Raw genomic sequence first — 18,481 nt, 5'->3', positions numbered from 1 at the left:
CGAATCAAATAGAAAGCAGCGATAATTTTTGTTAAAGACAGCGCTCGCTTCTTTGAAACCCAGCTTCAGCACGCAACTTTGCCTCGACCTGCCACCCTCCCTTTGCCTCTCACGACCGTCTCAGCGAGGTGATTCCCTTGGCTTACACGTTCGCTCTTCACACCAACGGCATGAAGAAAACACTCAGGGTTTATTAAAGCATGACGTAATCGTAGAAACCTTAATCGTAGTGACAAAAGTAAGCGTTCTACATGACGAACTGCTGGCACATCGGTTTACATTGGTCTGGGCTTTCCGCAGGAGCTGCACACCTTCTGCGCCCTTAAACTCAAGTTTTTTTTTTTTCATAATGCAAACAAGTTATGAAGTATCAAGCGCCATCGGCGGCGGCGGCGGCGGCCAGCGAGTAGGACTAATATGTGGCTCACTAACCAGCTGTCATCGTAGCCGTACGTAAGCAGATACGGCGCGCCGTTGTGATCTGTTCGTGTTCGTGCTCAGTGTTCGTATAAAACGAACAAACATAGTGCGAAGGCGTTTATTGTGTACGTCCTTACGAGGACACCAAGTCTTCCGAGCCGGCATACGTGCGAGGACGCCGCGGACCTGGGCGGAGTTCCCGGGCCGCTCACTCGCTCGCGTGCCCGTCGCATGTGCACACTGGATCGTCTGGAAGTCTAGACGGGCACGCGTCGTATACGAAGGATGGCACACGGAATTGCGCCGTGTGTAGCAGTATTACGAACACACTCGCGTGACGGGGCATCGGTGAAGGCCGCGCAGCTGTGCGAACGAAGCCCGACGGGGGCATCGCCGCAGCCACATCGTTTCATTTTGTCTCGCGACAAGGGGCCCGACAACAGTGGGTCAACTTCGCTGGCAACGAAGGTCGGAACGAATGCGCACCACCGAATAGTTTTGCTGCGACCAATGCGCACGCTTTCGTGTTCATCGCTGCTTTGAGCGCGCTGTCAAATTTCCGACCCGCTGCTCTGCATGTGCCAAACTTTAAAGGCTCGCTACGTATGGCAGCTGTTACGACTTGCACGAAGTCGTCGGGCTCACTTTACGATGACGACGACGATACTGACGCCGCCAACGACACAGCGTAACAAACTGATCTCAGCGGTGAACACGCCCGTGAACACCGGGCGAATTCGGTGACGGGCAATTGAACAAGCGCCCATTTATTGTGCTCACGTGTTCACGTGTCCGGTCAGTTTCTACGGGCATGGTGCGGCGCCTGTTTCTTTTGGGAGCGCGTTTTAAAGTGACGCTAGAATTGATCATAATTAACGACGCTATCATTAGTTATTCGCCCCGTTCTAGCATTTTTAGCATCTAAGGTTTCGTTCCATGATTATCAGACGCAAAAGAACTGGCTAAATCATAAAAGTCAGAAACCTAACTTCTGCTTCCAGTGGTCCTCTAACAACGTGTGACACACAATCCTGCAAACCACTTGCAGCAAACGCTGTTTGTGCATCGTTTCTAAATATTGCAAAAACGATCGCTTTCCTTACTGGTAGACGTCGTCGTCCGGATGTAGTCCAGAAGAACGGGAACTTCTTGATAACGACTGCACTTTCGAAAGCAGTCGCAGGGTACTCCATGGTAAAACCAGGCCGCGGTGCCGTTAAAAGTGAAAGTTACATCAGATTCGATGGAGTTCGCGCCCAGCTCCATGGCTTCGTCCACTTGGGCAATCGTGTTTGTCATGTGGGCGATGTTGTACACGGGCCTCCGCTCCAGGCCTCCCGCGGTAGCAGGATGCGGCTACGCATAGAGACGGAAAGAATGCAACAGACAGTTACTAAAGAAGGTGATGTAATGGAAGCAGTTCAGAGTACTGGATAACTAATTAGTGATAACAAGGCGCCTTTGACAATGACAGAACCGCGTATCGAAGCGTAGGCGAGCCTTTCTGAAGCACTTTATCCCTATTTATGTAATTGCTCTCCCGCAGCGTGCTACTCCATCTGTCGGTCCCCTTCTCGATTTTGGAAGCTAGGAATGAGGCACTCGTTGTGCTTCAATCGTACACCTCTTTATTTCGCCTTTTACGTCACTGAGGCGTACGTGAAACCAAATGATCTTTAGCTTGAAGTCAAGCGGAGTCATACAGAATTCTGGGCACGACTAATGCATAGAACGTTCTGATCATTTGATTGTTGATTGATTGACGGTGTTTGCGTTAAACGTCCCAAACAGCACAGGGTCAATTAAGAACACCGCAGTGGAGCACACCGAAATAATTTGGATTTCATAAGGTTAATTAACGTGCGCCACTGAAATCATGCCGGACAAGAACAAGCCAAAGGTGTGCTTCAAAAATATCACAGTGAAGAACACGGGTGGATAGGCCCGTGTAAAGCCGATTATCCTGAACTCGGTACCAAGGAGGGATGCGTGCAGGTTCATTGTCCTTAAAGTTGAAAACCGAGATATAAATAACTTCAAGAACTACAACAACAACATCGATGATGATGACGATGGCAAATAGATCTAGGTAATATGATTGATCCACTGAAAGAGGGTGCAAATAAATGCGAAAGACCTAAGAGAGGTTAATGGTGAAGATTGGACGAGCTATTCTGGCATACTTGATGATGAAAAGCGCAATTCTTCACACTACACAAAAGGAGAAACACACAAACACGCACACACACGCAGAGCGCGCGCGTGCGTGTACCTTCCTTGCATTTAAGGAATCATTGGGTTTTCCATCAGCAAGTAAAACAGGTAGAAGCTATGGACGAAAACGGCTCTAATGTATGGAAGAACAAATATGAGAAGGTGTGGGGAGGGGGAGAGGTCGACACCAATGTGAACCTCCACTTACCAGAATGATAGCGCAGAGAATAGCCGCAAGAGCCGACAGCCGCAAGACTCTGCGGCTGTTGAGCGCCATGAACCCGAACGGCTCGCTGTTCTGGCGACCGCTGCAAATAATGGCATCGTCGGAGTACTGTTACGACCGGACGCCGTCGACATGGCAATGCCCGAGTAAAGCATTCCTGCAAGAAGGCGTGTCTTCGTGGCAGAGCGAGAGGAGCCAATGCCGGTCTAGGTGGCGTTGGGGCGTCGGCAAAGCGGGTGAGACCGACATTGTCGGTTTCGTCTTCCCGACGCCTGCGCGTTTGTCAAGCCGTTCGTCCCGACACCGGGGCGACGAGACGAGAAGGCCCCCCCCCCCCCCCCCCGAAAAAAGGGAGTGTTAAGAAGGGATCGCACAAGCGCTGCAAGCAGCCCAAGCCGACCGTCACAGAGAGCCAGCCAAGTGTAAGCCCATTATACGAGCCGAGGCGCGTCAACTGGGAGACGTGTAGCCCCTTCAGGTGAAATATTTGTGCCGTTGACCTCTTCTCCTCCTCCTCACTCTGGGACAATGATCACAGTGGGCCCGCTGTACGTGCCCCTTTCCACGTTGTGCTCAGTGAGCGAAGTTGCGGTGTAGCGAAGTAGTACGTGTTGTCGTGCTCCGCGGGATCGCGTTCACCCACCGACCTGGTTACCCGCTGTCAGTGTTCAAACATCAGACAATCCTTCACAGCACTGTAACTCCTCTGACGAAAGAAATAAATAACAAAGCTAAATAGCCACATTTCGAAAAGTAAACAACATTGTGTGCATTTTTATCCAGCAGCCGCGGCAATTTTAACAAATCGTGTACTGCAAAGGTTGTGAAACCGTTCAATACACGTATCTTTAATGACTGCTGACTTAGAAGCATTGCTAAAGCGTGTAATGTTTCCGACATTAGCAGCACGTCTATAACTCAGTTCAACCTGCAGCCGCTTAACAACACTTTAAAAGTATCTTAATTCCAATGTCGCATAGAAATCAGCAAGATACATTTACAATGATTGTATGTGGCATCGCACACCCTAGGAGGCAAAAGAAATTTAGACAGCTTTTTAGCATTTAGGAAACGTTCTACAAAGACCGCACAGCTTCCATGGCTGTCGAATAATAGGGGCAAAATGATTCAGTGCGCAACAGCTATGTAAAATATTTAACATCGAAGCTATCAGTGAGCACGGAGACGCGCATTAACACCGCTCATTTTCACGCGAAACGCCTTTACAAAAAGCGTTACAAAAAAAAAAAACATGCTGTGTGCTTTTATAGGAAGCCGGAGAAGTAATGGCGGACGCTGTAGAAGACGACGCCGTTGTCCCTATCCTGCACTGAGTGGTGGAGAGGGAGATCATTCAGGTATCCCAGCGGAAAGGGTCCGCTTTGAAATATTCGCTTATTCAGAACGACCATTTGAAATATTCATTTATTTTTGCACCTGGGTCAAGCACTTTGACGTATACATACGATTACATTAACTACATGGACCCTATATCACCGCAGCGATAATATCAAGGGGGGAGGGGGGGAGGTGAGACCTTCTCCTGGTTACAGTCTTGCATGTAGCTGTGTGCTTCTATTCAATCGTACATACTGCTCCGATATAACGTGCTACTTATGAAGAAACGGATCTATGTGCACCGACCGATTCGCAAAGATTGTTCACATAAAAAAAGAGAAATTATCAAATGAACGAGCTGGATTCTTGATGAAGATTGAGAAATACTACCATTCGAAGCGATTCTATTGTTTGGTACGTGCTGCTACTTTTTTTTAATCATGAGTGCCCGTCTTTGTACCGCGGTTTGCATTCGAATCATTTAGACGACAACGAAGCTCGCCTAATTTTTCCTCCTCATTGAAATAATAGTCATACCAATAATAGCAATACAGAAATCCTTATCAGCTAAGTTAGACTAGCTGCGTCCTATATGCCTGCAAATTTGATAATGTCAACTGCGGCCGCGCTCAGCTACGTTTTTACTCTCTTATCACAGCGAGCGCATGTTTTCTCTTCTACGCATTACTAGGCTAGTCTAACGCAACTTTCCCCACATAACCTCGACTAGATTTTTGCCTATAGGCGTTTAATGGCTGGGTCATGCTACTATAATTCCATCTCTTATTAATACGCCTATATTGCCTTATTACATTACTCTTTGTGCAATTCCTTGCTTTTTTCAAGCTTTTTTGGTTACGTGTTCTGTTCTAAGTCTCATGGGTAGTACTGGTATGTTGCATTTTCATTGGCCGCTGTCTTACACAGTTTAAAAACACAGCTTCTTGCCTTCGAGTATAAAGAAGTAAACAGCGGTCATTGTTGGACCTAATATGCAAATTGGCAATTTTGACAGCTGGCTGTCATCGCTACAGCACCTCTCTGTGTTGCGTGTGTTCATGAAAGGCGCAACGCGTCTTAGATTTCTCAGGTGTTTTTGAGAAAGGCAATATATGTACACGCATCTTATTCTTAACTATCATAAGAAACAAAGTAGAGTGCGTGTTATGAGTATTAGCACTGTCAACATGAGAACACGAAAAAAAAATGCGAGACTGGTTAATTTAGAAGTTTCAATGAACGCACCTGCCGACGCTTGTGACTGCAGTGAGAATGATATGCTCATACAACATACCAAGGTGACTGTTCCACTTTATTGGTCGGGCAGCATGACACACCGGGGGCAGGTATGCTACAAACACCTGCGTCCTTTAAAGCAAGCAGCACGCAAAGAAACTGAAGCGATTGTTTGGACTTAAAGAGAAGTAGACAGTGAAGTACAATACCTAAGATCACCACAAAGGTGCAAGAACCTACGCGTGGCGCTTACAGGTGACGCATAGCTTTAACGCGACAGCTTTAAGCGCACCGTGTCTCAGAAAATCTAGCGTCGGCAGAGTTGTCCGTGAGCGAACTTTTTTCATACATTTAAGTATACGTATATGCCCTCGCATTGCTATATGACGTTCGGTATATGCGGGCTATATTGCCACACCATTCTATCACTAAAGTTGCTCAAACCTTGGGCCCTATAACGTAAAACTATTCCAATATGTTTTTATTCCAATCTTTTGACGTCAAATTTGCGTAACCACCGACGCAAGCACCGGGCGGTTACCCGCAGGGTTGTCGAAACAGACCAATCAAACGCTCTCCTCGTTCATAGGAGGTCACTTTTGTTTGCTTGAAAAACGAATAACATTGCCTACACTGAGCGGCTTGTCGTATATAATTGGCTGACAAGAGGCGAGGAGAACGCTCAAGTGGAGAGGGATTCGATGGGGCCGAGCCACTGCACTGAAAGTCGATAACCGGATGAAGAGGGTGGTGCCGGCGACTGCGATTGGTCGGCTTTCCCTTACTTAGCTTGCGGTAGCTGGTCGAAAATCTAGGCGGCATGCAACGGAAGCTCAAGAATGACGCTAAAACGGACCCTCAGCAAAGAAGAGTTGGCAGAATGAGGGGATAAACGGGCCGAAAGTGCTCGAAAACGTTACACGGCCACGCAAGAAGTTTTATTATACGCAAATACACCCATGCTCTCCGGCAGGTGCGAGTAGGCAGCGTCTGAGCGATCGGCGGCAGCCATCTTTTATATCTTTCTAAACGGGGCGGCCTGCGGCTATTCCGAAGAAAATTCAGTTTTGTTCGACATATTAATGCATCTTTATCGCGTACACGTCACTTTGACGCGGTGAGTTCTTGCGGTTTTGTGACGTCGCGTGACAGGAAGGTGAAGTGGGTGCAGCCCGAAAACTTTTTACCAATAGCCAAGGGCTAATGGCGAAAAGGGGTCGAATCAGAAATAACTGTTTTTCTTTTTTCTGTCAAACCATGCATAATCAGTATGTACACATCATATCAGATGGGGAGGTATCGCGGTTTTCGTGACGTCGCGTGACAGACAGGTGAAGTGGGGGTGTTCGAAAAAAGTTTTTGACCAATCGTGGAGGGCTGATAGCAGAATTGGAATAGAAAAGTTTGGAATAGCTTTACGTTATAGCGCCCCTTGTCTTGCATTTTAGACAAAGTTATTCCTCGGAATTTCGAGAATGACAGCACACAAACAAACGTCATGAAACCAAACACCGACAGCGCATGCCTTCTACTCTCAGACTTCAATATTAAAAGTGCGATACAATAGCAGAAACCTGGAAATAATGTAATTCTTTTTGGCGCGGCTGTGCACAACCTCCGGGATAGGTCCCCGCAAGAGGCCGCGTTTGTACCAGAAAGCTCGCCTTCGTGCGTAGCGTTCGCCGCCAGTGTTTCCCGGTAAACGTTACGGTTACATAAGCTGCACTTGACGAGAAGCGTGAAAAGCAGTCGGCGATCTCTGAATGCTATCGCGTTCCACTCTTAAAGCGTCCTCCAAGTTTTAAAAGTTGCAATTGAGCCTTGCTCAGCCCACCAGTAATTCGTCTCACTAATTCTGCACAGTGCAGCAGACGGCTGGGGCTCGTGTCAGCCAATCAGTGACGATAGCCGGCTGTGTGTTCCACAAGAGGGAGGAGGCCTCATCCATTGTGCGCCAGTGATCCTTCCGTGAAGCGTCCATTTAGTTGGGGTCGTGGGGAGGGCGATTAGGGGCGGACAATGGGAGAGCCCACGTTGTAGTTCTCTTCTCTGGTTAACCGACGCGACCCTTATCTTTGATTGTACTGCACGAAGCTTAGGAAGTGGAATAAAGCTGCAAGGCAGCGCCCCTAGCAGCGGCGTATTTGTAGGCCCGGGCTAATCGATTGTGGCTGTCTTCGGGGTGCTCCGCGAAGAGACAAAGAGACATTAGTCATCAGCTTCACCATGACATAAATAACTATGTTCAGTGATAATGAAGTAGAGTGTTTCATAGAAATATGGCCCTTCCTTATAAGGTTAGGTGGGAAGTTTTATTGCTCTAACACACCGTTAATTTGTCCTGCTTTCAGCGCTGAAGTGAAGGAATCGGTGATCCTGTGAGTTTGGGCACTGCGTGCTTCAAAGAAGTTTGGCTTTGCAGCATGAATGTTCGGGAACAATACATTCAACACTACATTCAGCTTCAGTACAGGACAATGTACATTGGATGTACGAGGTAGTTCCCGTGCACCTGGACATCACTACAGTATCGCAGGGTGTGAGGCGTGGAATCAAAGTTTTCAAAGGAGGTAAAGATTTCAGAGTGAGGTGAACGGTTTGATACAAGGGGCTGCGAGCTCCAAGAAAGTAAAGTAGAAGAGGGAATGAAAGTCAGAGAGAATACTACCATCATAATCCACAGCGGAGAGAGTGGTCCCGTGCGTAAAACTTACTGAATGCTCGATACATCTATATTATTCCTCTTGATGAAAATTTCATCTTACCTTGTTTTCACATTTGGCGACTATTCTTGGTCATTTAGTTTATTTTTCCTATCTTTTCATTGCCTTTAATGCTCACAGCTTGTTCGTAGTTTTGTTTTTCAATGTGTGCCCCTTTTCTTGCTCCCTTAAAAGAGACGTGGTCTCCTGCTTAAGCTAGGAGGGCATTATTGTTCCCTCTGTGAATATTACCATCTTATAAAAATATTGAAACGTTACGTTTTGTAGCAATTTGCCGCCGTCAGTTTGATTACAGGTGGATTCCAAGTATATTGCTATAGTAAGTAATGGTGCATGTAGCCGATAAGTTAGGTGTTGAGTCCCATACTATAGGCACATTGGCTCTTGTTGCCTTCTCGACATCGGATATGCTAAGAGTCTCCTTTGCGGCCGCCACGGTGCTCCACAAGGGGGAGTTCTGTTGTCCAACGCCTTTCAATTTTGTTTCACTGGCCTTGCGTTTGCATCCTTTAACAGTGAACACTGGCGAATATGCGGACGGCGTACCCTTCTGGGCATTAGGAGCCCACGGGACCAAATGCGTGCTCGACTGTACGTTGCAACTTACAATCACAGCTAAGTATCTGCGGCGTCAGGGCCTCCCATCTCTCACCAGAAAAAATAAATAACATAAGAATGTGTCGTACGTGCATTCACGCGAAACTAATGACAGAGTATCCGATAATCGCCAATGGATTAGCGATACCTGCTGTAACACATCACAGATTACTTAATGTAGTCATACACCGCGGACTACCTTGACCAAGATACGTTGCCGCGATGCAGTCAAAGCTAAAGTGTTTCGTTCGGGACCTTGGCGTTGTTCCAGGAACTAGATGGTGTCCCTCAGAGTCATGTCTTCTCCAGTTTTACCAAGCACTATTCGTAGGCTATATATATGGTACAGCTTGCCGGCTATCTCAAGTATGGGAACTAGCTGCGATCGCTCGCTGGAAGACATTCCGACTCAAGGATTGCGCACATGCTTGGGCCTACCACGCTGCACATAAAATAACGGAACAATAGCGGAAGCTCGTGCTTGTCTTATGCGTGTATCTATGCACTACGAGCCTCTTCTACTGTACCTTAGCTTGTTGACTCGATACAGGCACCAAACATTGTCAGCACTCGCTTCCACCCTCCCAGACTGCAGCTTTTCAGGGGCAATATCAAGCCGTTGAGAGCATAGTACCATCAAAATTATTTCCCGTCAGTATGCCTAGAACACCTCCGCGGGTCTTGCCTAAACTTTTTGTTAGACTTCACGTCCCTGGGATTAAAAAGCGGTCCTCCGTTCCATCATCCGTGGGCCTCAAGCAACTTACCCTGTTTCAGATGTATGTAGTGTACGGTGGTACTGCGCAGGTGTATGCCGATGAATCTGTCACATATGCCTGCCCGGCAGCCTTCGTCATCCCACAAGTGATCATAGCTCGACGGTTTAAAATAAATCATAAGTTAACATCAACTGTCGCAGAAATTGTTGCAATGTGGGAGGCACTTGGATTTCTCTCCGAGGACAAAACTCGCACATAGACTGCACTCTGCGATACCAATAAGCCAGCTCTTCAAACCATGGACTGCGCTCTGAGACGAGACCCGTATTACACATTAGCTCTAGAAACCACAGATTCTCGACTTTGAAAAAGGAACTTACCTTCCAGTGGATACCTGCACATTGTGGCGTGATCTATACTGTGCATGCGGACGCTGAGCTTTAAACGACAGCTCTGAAGTACATATTATGTTTTCACGAACAGACACGTACACTGTGCTTAGTTGCGTCAAACGCCACTCTATACGTTTTGAGCATCGGACCCAACCAGATGGACGCCACAGGCGATTGCATAAGTGCGACCCTGAAATAAAATTCGGACGCCTGACAAGCTCAAACGAAACCTAACAAGTATGGTGCACCGTGTTCGCCTTGATGTCGCGTCCACCTGACGTTATACGCACATCGCGCAGTGCATTGACGCTGGTCAAAATTGTGAGCACTGTCCGACGCCAGAAACACTTGAGTATTTCTGAAACGCATTTTGAATTCGTCCAGCTAAGGCGCGAGAACAACCGAAACTGTTGTCATTCATCTCACACATCGAAAACAGACTGACGCTATCTGACGAAGTTGTTTTGGGTCTTTAACCTAACGCAAGCCGAGCAGCGCTGATTACAAGAGCAGATATACCCTTATACAAGGCACTGGGTTTTACAATATACAAATCATATAATGGATCTATATTACACTTACCTCCTCCTCTTACCATCACTCATTTATGCGTTTCCTCTCCTTCCCCTATCCTCAGTGGAGAGTAGCCAGGCCAGGGCAAAATATATAGTTCAAGGCAACATTCTCTGTCGTTCTGTAAATAAATTTCTCTGTCTATCTCTGCGATTCATGCATGACATAGTTTGATGATCGTGTAAAGTCGTCTTTATTACATAAGTAGGGTTCAGCGTTTTTTCTGACGAACCGGAAAAAAAGGAAAAAACTCAAGGAAAGTGCACGCCCAATTTTTTTTATTCTTTTTTTGCCGCAATTCAGTTTTTACCGCTAACGGTTGGTAAAAGCAAAATTACCGTATAACTAAGGCGGCGATCGGCACGCAGTTGTCGAGCCTACATGCGCTCCGATGCAACCAGCCTGCCGTTTAAGCAATCTTTTTCTTTTTTAGAGCGGTATACTTGTTGTGGGCTCAATACCCCGGTTGCTTCAATATCCGCCGTTGTCCGCCTTCGTCTGTCGCTGGAATTCGAAAATCGTTTGCCAAAAAATGAGAAAGAAAGAAAATTCGTTGTGCCGCGAGGATTCCAACTTACGACCAACAGATGGGCAGTCCACAATTCTGCTTCTCTATCAGGCGGTTTCTACACCAGCAGATAATACGAATCCTAAAGAGCGCAATCGATTTAACAGCTGTCATGATTGGCTAACGCCTGCTTAAAGCATGTGTACAAGTAGAGCTGGCGTCCATGCTTGCTTCGTGTTCTATAGTACACCGCATTCGACATTGGTGAAGCGGTCCTATACACCAAGTTTTCTTTTTCTAGATGTAATGACAGTGAGACCAGACTCCCACGACCTTTGCTTCGATAAATACCGATCGTCCAGCCTGTACAGCCAAGGAACACCTCACAGTCAGGCGTTGTTTGTTTGCACCGTAAAAAATTGCTTACCGAGTTTAAAAAATGGACCATGAGGCGATAACACAATAAAGAAACTATTGAAGAAATGGCTAGAGAGCCTATACATGGGCTGTTCCAAGACTGCATTTACCTGAAACTTCTTCCAATAATACCGAGAAAATCGCATCACCATTATTCGCGGCCAAGTCCAGCTGTTCCAATACATTGTGTTTATAGGTGAACGAACTAAACGGCACAATAGGAAAGAAAAACGCGTAATCGTTGACCTTTCCGACGGAGGTCCGACTTCGAAAGAACATGGCGCCTACGCATTGTCCTGTGTTCTACCGTCGTGTATCGTCGTTTGCGAGCTTTTCTAAAGCAACGGCTAGGTGTCCGCTTCCAGAACTATCGGTCATGCTGTATACGTTTCAAGGCAAAATGCTACAGGTAGAATCCAAAAGGTACTGAAGAAGCCCCCCCCCCTTCCCCATCTGCTGCAAAACATAAATAAAAAGCTATTGGATATGCCTCCAAGTATAATTTGAAGCAAGATTGGTCAAATGCGTTGCTAAAGCGTACCAGAGAGTACGAAAAGATCACTAGATTGTTTTATGATAAGTTCATACGACGTCCACAAAGCTGTTCTACAGTTCTTTTGATTTATGGGAGTAGCCTCTCAAATGTATATAGGGCTTGTACATAGTATACGATGTGTCGCGCTATGTCTTTCCCTGCTACAAGATACGAGAGATACGAACAGCCAAAAGCGTCATTAAAAATAGCAGTGAAACACATTTTCTGCAAAGGTCATTATTACGATATGACTTGTTTAACAAAGCAAAAGAATAGGACACTATTCCTACTAATAGAATAATAGAGTTTACGGAATAGGAATATTTCCTTATGCCTCACAAGCTCAAAAGAAGTCAAACAAGCATGGAGCACCAGATTCGCCTTGGTGACGTTTTAACCAAGCGTTATAGTCATCTGATAAGTTGCAGTGATATTAGCCCACACTGTGTATACTATGAGGTACCAGAAACGCTTGATCATATCTATTGCGTTTAGTGTACGCGCAAGAATAACAGCAAGTGGCCTCTTCTATAGTAAACATCGATAAGAGGCCGCTATCAGACGAGCTTCTTTTAGGTCCTTGGCATAATAGTGCACATAACAGCGCACCCCTGATAAAAAGTGTCAACATAGCCTTTTTACAAACCACTGAGCTGCACGCACGGCTTTAGAGATGCCACAATGTTGTAAACTTGTAATACGCACCTCCTCCTCATATCTTTATCATGATTCATCAGCCCTTTTTCTCCCCATCCCTTTTTCGCAGTGTAGAGTAGCAGGCCCGAGCAAGTTACAGCTCAGGCCGACCCCCCTGCCTTTCTGTAAATAAATTTCCCTCTCTATATCTCTCTAGGAGACTGAACGTTCAATATTTTTATATGCGGGGTAAGCATAGTGCATTATGGTTTATATGCATGGTGCGAAAGAAAATTTTACAACGTATTCGGTTGGTTTTAACAAAATACCCTACTTATACGCGATCATGTATTGCTCCTTTAAAACTAACCTGCATAAAAGCACACATACATTACCCTTTATGCCATAACGTTAGACGCGTGTCATTCAAGGGCGCTGAGCGTCGTGTGTGGTCATCTAAAACAGCTGGGAGAGAGGAGGAGGGGACACAAAGCGGTAGAGGAAAAAATCGGTCACAGGTGAGGGTGCCATTTGGGAGGAAGAGGCGGGCCCAGGCATGCACAGGCTCTGAAGTCTAATCTTGCACACATATACAAACACCCAACCAAGTTGACGGGAGGAAGGCGTCCCTGTAGATTAATTGGTAAGACACCACGCATAATGCGCAAGACGTGGGCTGGATTTCCGCCTGCGGCAAGTTGTCCTTTCGCCCACTTTCATTGCTCGTGCCACTAATTATCGGTGCCTGCTAAAGCTGATAATAATTCTCTCGCAATTATGTATGGATGTGGATGGATGTTATAAGCGTCCTCTTTGGAACTGGGCGATGGGTTGCGCCACCAAGCCTAATGTCCTACCTAGGTTAAACAATAAAAAAGAAAAAAAAGCTATGAATTCCCACAACCAAATTTTCATATCCCCTATTGCAAACTGTGGTTTTGTACGTCTCCGTTTTTTGTTGTTTCCATTCTTACCTTCCATCAATTCTCCAATCGCCTCTTACTAATCCCTATTGCGGACATGTTTACTTTTCCACTGCTCTCGCTGAACCCAAGGGCTTCAAGGAGGCCAGTGGTGCCTAAATCGACCGCTGGGTAGACGTCTTCGCATTCTAATAAAACATGCTCCGTCGTGTCCCTAGCTTTACCGCAGCAAGCACATGCTTCTTCTTCCTTCTTATATCTCGCTTTATAGGTGCGTGTTCTAAGGCATCCCGATCTCGCTTCCAAAAGTAATGAGCTTCCCCTTGAGTTATCATAAATTGTTTCTTTCCAGATTTCGTTTTTTCCTCTTAAGTAGTTACTCATGGCAGGTTTCTTTTCGATTGCCGGCACCCATTTGATTATTTCAGCTTCTCTGACTTTCCACTTGACGTTCTTTGTTGCTGTGTTGCCCACCCGACAGGCCGCATACTTGCTGGTAAGCTTCTTAGTTCTTTTCCTCTACTCTGAATCAATGTTCTTCCTGTACAGATACCTCAAAACTCTCCCAGCCCATTTACTTTCTTTCATATTGCTCAGTCGTTCTTCATACTCAATTTTACTGTATCAGTTGCATCGTGGTACCGCGAATACCGTAGTACGGAAGCTTCCGTAAAAGCCGGTCGTGTTGTACGTTGTCATATGCCTTCCTGAAATCCAGAAATATCCCTAGTGTATATATTTCCTTTTCAACGCTGTCTATGATGTATTCTTTAATGCGAAGTAAAGCGGTCTCTGTAGATTTGTTTTTGCAGAATCCATACCTCTATTTTTCAATTATGCTCTTTGTCGTTAAAAGACCTGTAATCCTCTTATTTATTTTGTTCGGCTATTTTTACAAAGACGGAAAGGACATATAGTGACATGTAGTTCTTGAGCTTGTCAAACGACCAGCCTTTATGAATCGCACACACTCTAGCAAGCTTCATTTGACCGGGGAAGATGCCTTAAAGTTAGTATCCAATTATAAATGTGCGTCAGAGGTACAGCTATACTATGACTCTTTGCTTTTGACGGTGTCGGCTTGACGCCATCCGGGCCGCATGTATACATTCAACCATTACTGGCAAAATCGAATTTTTCTACTTCAAGCTGGTCAGTATGAAATAGGAAAACACAGGACGGACAGTCTTTGTCTATATAGTCCTCGCAATGCCTTTGCATGCTGTCATTTCTAAACCCACCTACACTTAGAAAGTGCTTATTGTAAGCGTCGGTGATTTCTACGTCCCTCATGTCTGGCTTTTGGAACTTGATTCATCTTATCACTGCCTATCACTTCCTTCTCCACGAAAAGAGAAGCAGAGATAACTCATTTTCTCCATATTTTATGTCCTTCAAAATGTGATAGCGTCTTTCTGCTCTAAGCTTTGCACTATCTTGTGAGCTTTTTTTCTAGCTGCACTCCTCTCCGGTTTCTTTCTCCGACTGTATATGTGAACTCTGTCGCTCAATTTTGTCTTATTGCTCCATTGTGGCTCGTTATGAACCTGTTTACCCCGTTTTTCCTTGGTCTTGTCTTCATTCTATTATCTCACAACTTTTGGTCGTAAATAGTAGCTATGCCGATTTTGGTTTTGTTTCTCTGCGTGCTAGTATTTACAGCTCCACGGTTGTTCCCGGTCAGAATTAATGAACGAATTAATTAATTCTGAATTAATATATTTTATTTCATTTATTTTTGTTATTTATTTATTTATTTATTTATTTATTTATTTATCATTCACGCAAGGCAGGTACTTCTACAGCGGCCACCTGGATGTGGCAAACGTGCACCAGGCCTCCTGCACCCGCACCGCTGCTTCCAAGTACCTCCTCCCGGAGCTGGAGCGGAGATGCACCGAATTCGTGCGCGGCTGGATGAGACTCGACGATGTGTGTCCTCTCCTGGAATACGTTGTGACCAGTGGCGAAAAAGAACGACACTCTTCCGCCGGCGACCACGGAATCCGCCGCCACCGCCTGGGTGATGCTATCTGCGCTTCCAAAGGGGGGGGGGGGGGGGTGTAGGGGCAAGGCGGCGTGATGGGGGATGGCTACGCTCGTCCGCGGCATCAGCTGCTGAGGTCACTCTGCAGTACCAGTATAGAGGCTAGAAGGATAACCTTCTAGCCTCTATAGTACCAGCGTGTGTGACGTGTATCCCTGCTCGTGCAAGGGGCGATGGCGAGCGGCTACGAGTGTATAGGCGCGATGTGACGCTCCCTTGGGTATTGTCGCCGCTGGCACTGGTCGCACGATTTCCCCGAGCCCCCCCCCCCCCCCTCCCCCGAAATTCTTTAGTGTTGTCCATGCGCCGCCGGCCAAAACAACCCCCGGCGCCGGAAATCATGCTCGATTTTGTCTAGAATGTCCTTTTCACGCTCGAAAAAAACATTTTAGCGCGAACATTGCGAAATCGGGCTGGATTTCGCGGCAACGCCCATGCACCGGGAGTCGCATATCGTAACACAAGGAGCTCCATCTGAGCACAAAGTTCCAAAGGCGTGAGGGGCGGGCTCGTCGCGGCGAGCGCTCCCGATTCCGCTGAGGCCGCGGAATAGGGAGCGCTTGGATTTCAATTCTGACACTTTATGGGTATAAAGTTCTAATACACTTTTGATGCGAAAAGTGCATTGATATTTCCAAAGTCGTGCTTTAGATTTTCCATTCCGGAACTTTGTGGGCTTAATGTTGTTATAAACATTTGACGCCAAAAGTGCCTTTACTTTTCTAAAGTCTTAGATTGGAACAAACAAAGAGACAAGCCAAATCAACACACTGTCAGACAAGCTGACATAACACGCAGCGAGATATGATGAGACGAAGCGTTGTGGTGGTTCATTTGTGCCGTCATGTCGCATAAAAAAAAATATCAACATTTTTTTTCACTTACGCCAAAACATCCATGTCAAGACACTAAAGCCAGCCAGGGTAACTGCGTTCTTATTTATTTTTTCTACTTACATTTATTCGTGAGGACACATTGAGCCTCTTAATTTTTTTTTATTCTCGCTACCTTACCCGTGGGCTGCCAGAGCCAGCCAGAGCGCATGTGTTTTTCTTGTGTTGCCCCGAAACCACCGCGTGGCGTACTTCGGTGCCCGTGTGGTTTTCTCTGGCCGAGTGAATTTTCGCCTGGCAGAGTTTTGGACGCCTTCTGGCTAGCAGACGAGAAAAAGAAACAATGGTCGCTCACCGCCGTCACTGTGAAGACTTGATTGATTACACCGTGTTCGCTTGAACGCAACCTCTCCGGAAAATCTTGTCTCGTCGGTGTAACATACCGAGCACTATGCGTATGGTTCTCGGTGGACCAAGTGTCTGACGTTTTCTTCGATATTCATTCGGTAGCCACATTAGGTGCCCAAAGTAGGCATTGGATTATGGCCAACCTACTCTCCTGTAGCGTTTTTTTTTTGTCATTTCAGTGCCCCCGCCCCACAAAAGGAAAAAAGATACATTGTTTTGGCGCAGCGAATTGTCGCATGGTGACAGTTTTTTTACTTCTCTTGCGGAAAGTAATCGGCCACGGCACGCTTCGGTTGCCGGATACTATTATTATATTATTGTGATAGCAATTATATGAAGACTATAGGCGCATTCCTGCTCTCGCCGTCGCCCTCATGTTTCGTATGAAGTCTCAGGGCAATAACGTCGTGACCGTACGCCGCATGTTGTATGTGCGAGTGAAAGAGTGGGGGGGGGGGCGTGGAATGGGTGATCCGACGATGGTGGCTCAGTCTTGCGTGCACAAAGGAGAAAAGCAGGGAGCAAGCGCGCCGCCTTCCGTCGCACGCGATACATCGGATGGAGTGGAGGGAATGGGGGCGGGATTTAGGATTCTGTGAATCTGTGATTGCGCTACATGTTTATTTGCCTTGTTTGACGCGTTATATACAGCGACTTTTTCTTAGATACGTAGATTTATTGGAGACTTATGCGTATATTTAAATATCTTGTTGCGAGGTTGTGTATACGTACAGTGAACTTTCTTTCCAGTGACACTTTTTTGCCCTTTATCAAGCATTTGTATGTTCCATTGTATCTTCGCATTTCTAATGAACGAGGGCGAGTAAAATGGAAGTGGGCCTACCCACCCCGCACAATAATGGTTCGGTTCATTATCTGCGAGGCATGCGCGTAGCACACAGGCATCTTTCATTTACAAAACTGACACGCAGATGTGAGGGTAAATCTTCTTTAATGCTCTCATACGGTGAATTGAACATGGTTGCATGGCGTAATGGACACTTCAGAAGTTGAGCAGTGGGGTGCCGTGAATGTTTTGACAGCTGAAGGTGTTTCCCAAAAGGAAATTATTCGCCGTATGGCTGCCGTGTACGTTGAACATTGCATTTCATTGGCCACTGTAAAGCATTGGAGCAAACGGTTGAAAAAGGCGAGGCGAATCCAAAACTGGCAAACTTCAAGTGTGAAACGCTGCAACATCCGCCATACAGCTAAAGCTAAGGCCTGTCGCCTTGCGACTTGCACATTTTGGGGCAAATGAAAAAAACAGCTTAAGGGAAACAGATTCGTGTCTGACGATGACGCGAAACAGTCAGTTGCAGGTTGCAGCAACCTAAGGAGTCTTATGAGACGGGAATCACCCGACTCGTTAGTCAATGGAATAAATGTCTAAATGCTCATGAGGACTACTTTTAAATTAAGTACCCTGTTTGCCATATATTTGCATTGGCTCACTTTCATTTGACTCACCCTCGTATATTTTGCAGAACGGCTTTATATAGGTGCTCTCCGTTGGGACAATAATTTCAGTGCAATTACTCACGATACACGACCGGTGACAGCTGCTCCTGCGTAATACGCTGGAATAAATGACAGCGTCATTTAGATTTTTCACTGGCCGTTGCATATGTACAAAAATGTAAGCACGGTTGTTGAATGACAAAGTTTCATTAACATATTTGTGGTCAACTTGTTCATTTTATGGCCTTTACAATTTTCATATCAGTGGCATGCAC

The 18,481-nt window shown here is 46.2% G+C and overlaps 1 protein-coding gene across 3 annotated transcripts in view; it reads right to left on the bottom strand.

Moving 5' to 3' along the window:
* LOC142591075 (dermonecrotic toxin SPH-like) overlaps positions 1-10,523 on the bottom strand; it is a 45,966-nt gene extending 35,443 nt beyond the window's left edge. Inside the window, exons 1-3 of one of the 3 annotated variants that reach the window (XM_075703442.1) lie at positions 10,448-10,523; positions 2,843-2,942; positions 1,524-1,776 (exon numbers count right to left, since the gene is read on the bottom strand). In XM_075703442.1, the coding sequence (XP_075559557.1) occupies positions 1,524-1,776; positions 2,843-2,942; positions 10,448-10,470 (376 nt within the window). In that variant the 5' untranslated portion in view covers positions 10,471-10,523. Of the gene's footprint in view, positions 1-1,523; positions 1,777-2,842; positions 2,943-5,443; positions 5,579-10,447 lie in introns of those variants that run through there. The other 2 variants (XM_075703441.1, XM_075703443.1) reach the window with 2 other exon arrangements.
* Between the last annotated feature and the right edge of the window lie 7,958 nt (positions 10,524-18,481).

The sequence above is a fragment of the Dermacentor variabilis genome, chromosome 8 (assembly GCF_050947875.1).
Source record: "Dermacentor variabilis isolate Ectoservices chromosome 8, ASM5094787v1, whole genome shotgun sequence".
Taxonomy (NCBI): Eukaryota; Metazoa; Arthropoda; class Arachnida; order Ixodida; family Ixodidae; genus Dermacentor; species Dermacentor variabilis.
This window is presented reverse-complemented; position numbering and strand designations above follow the sequence as displayed.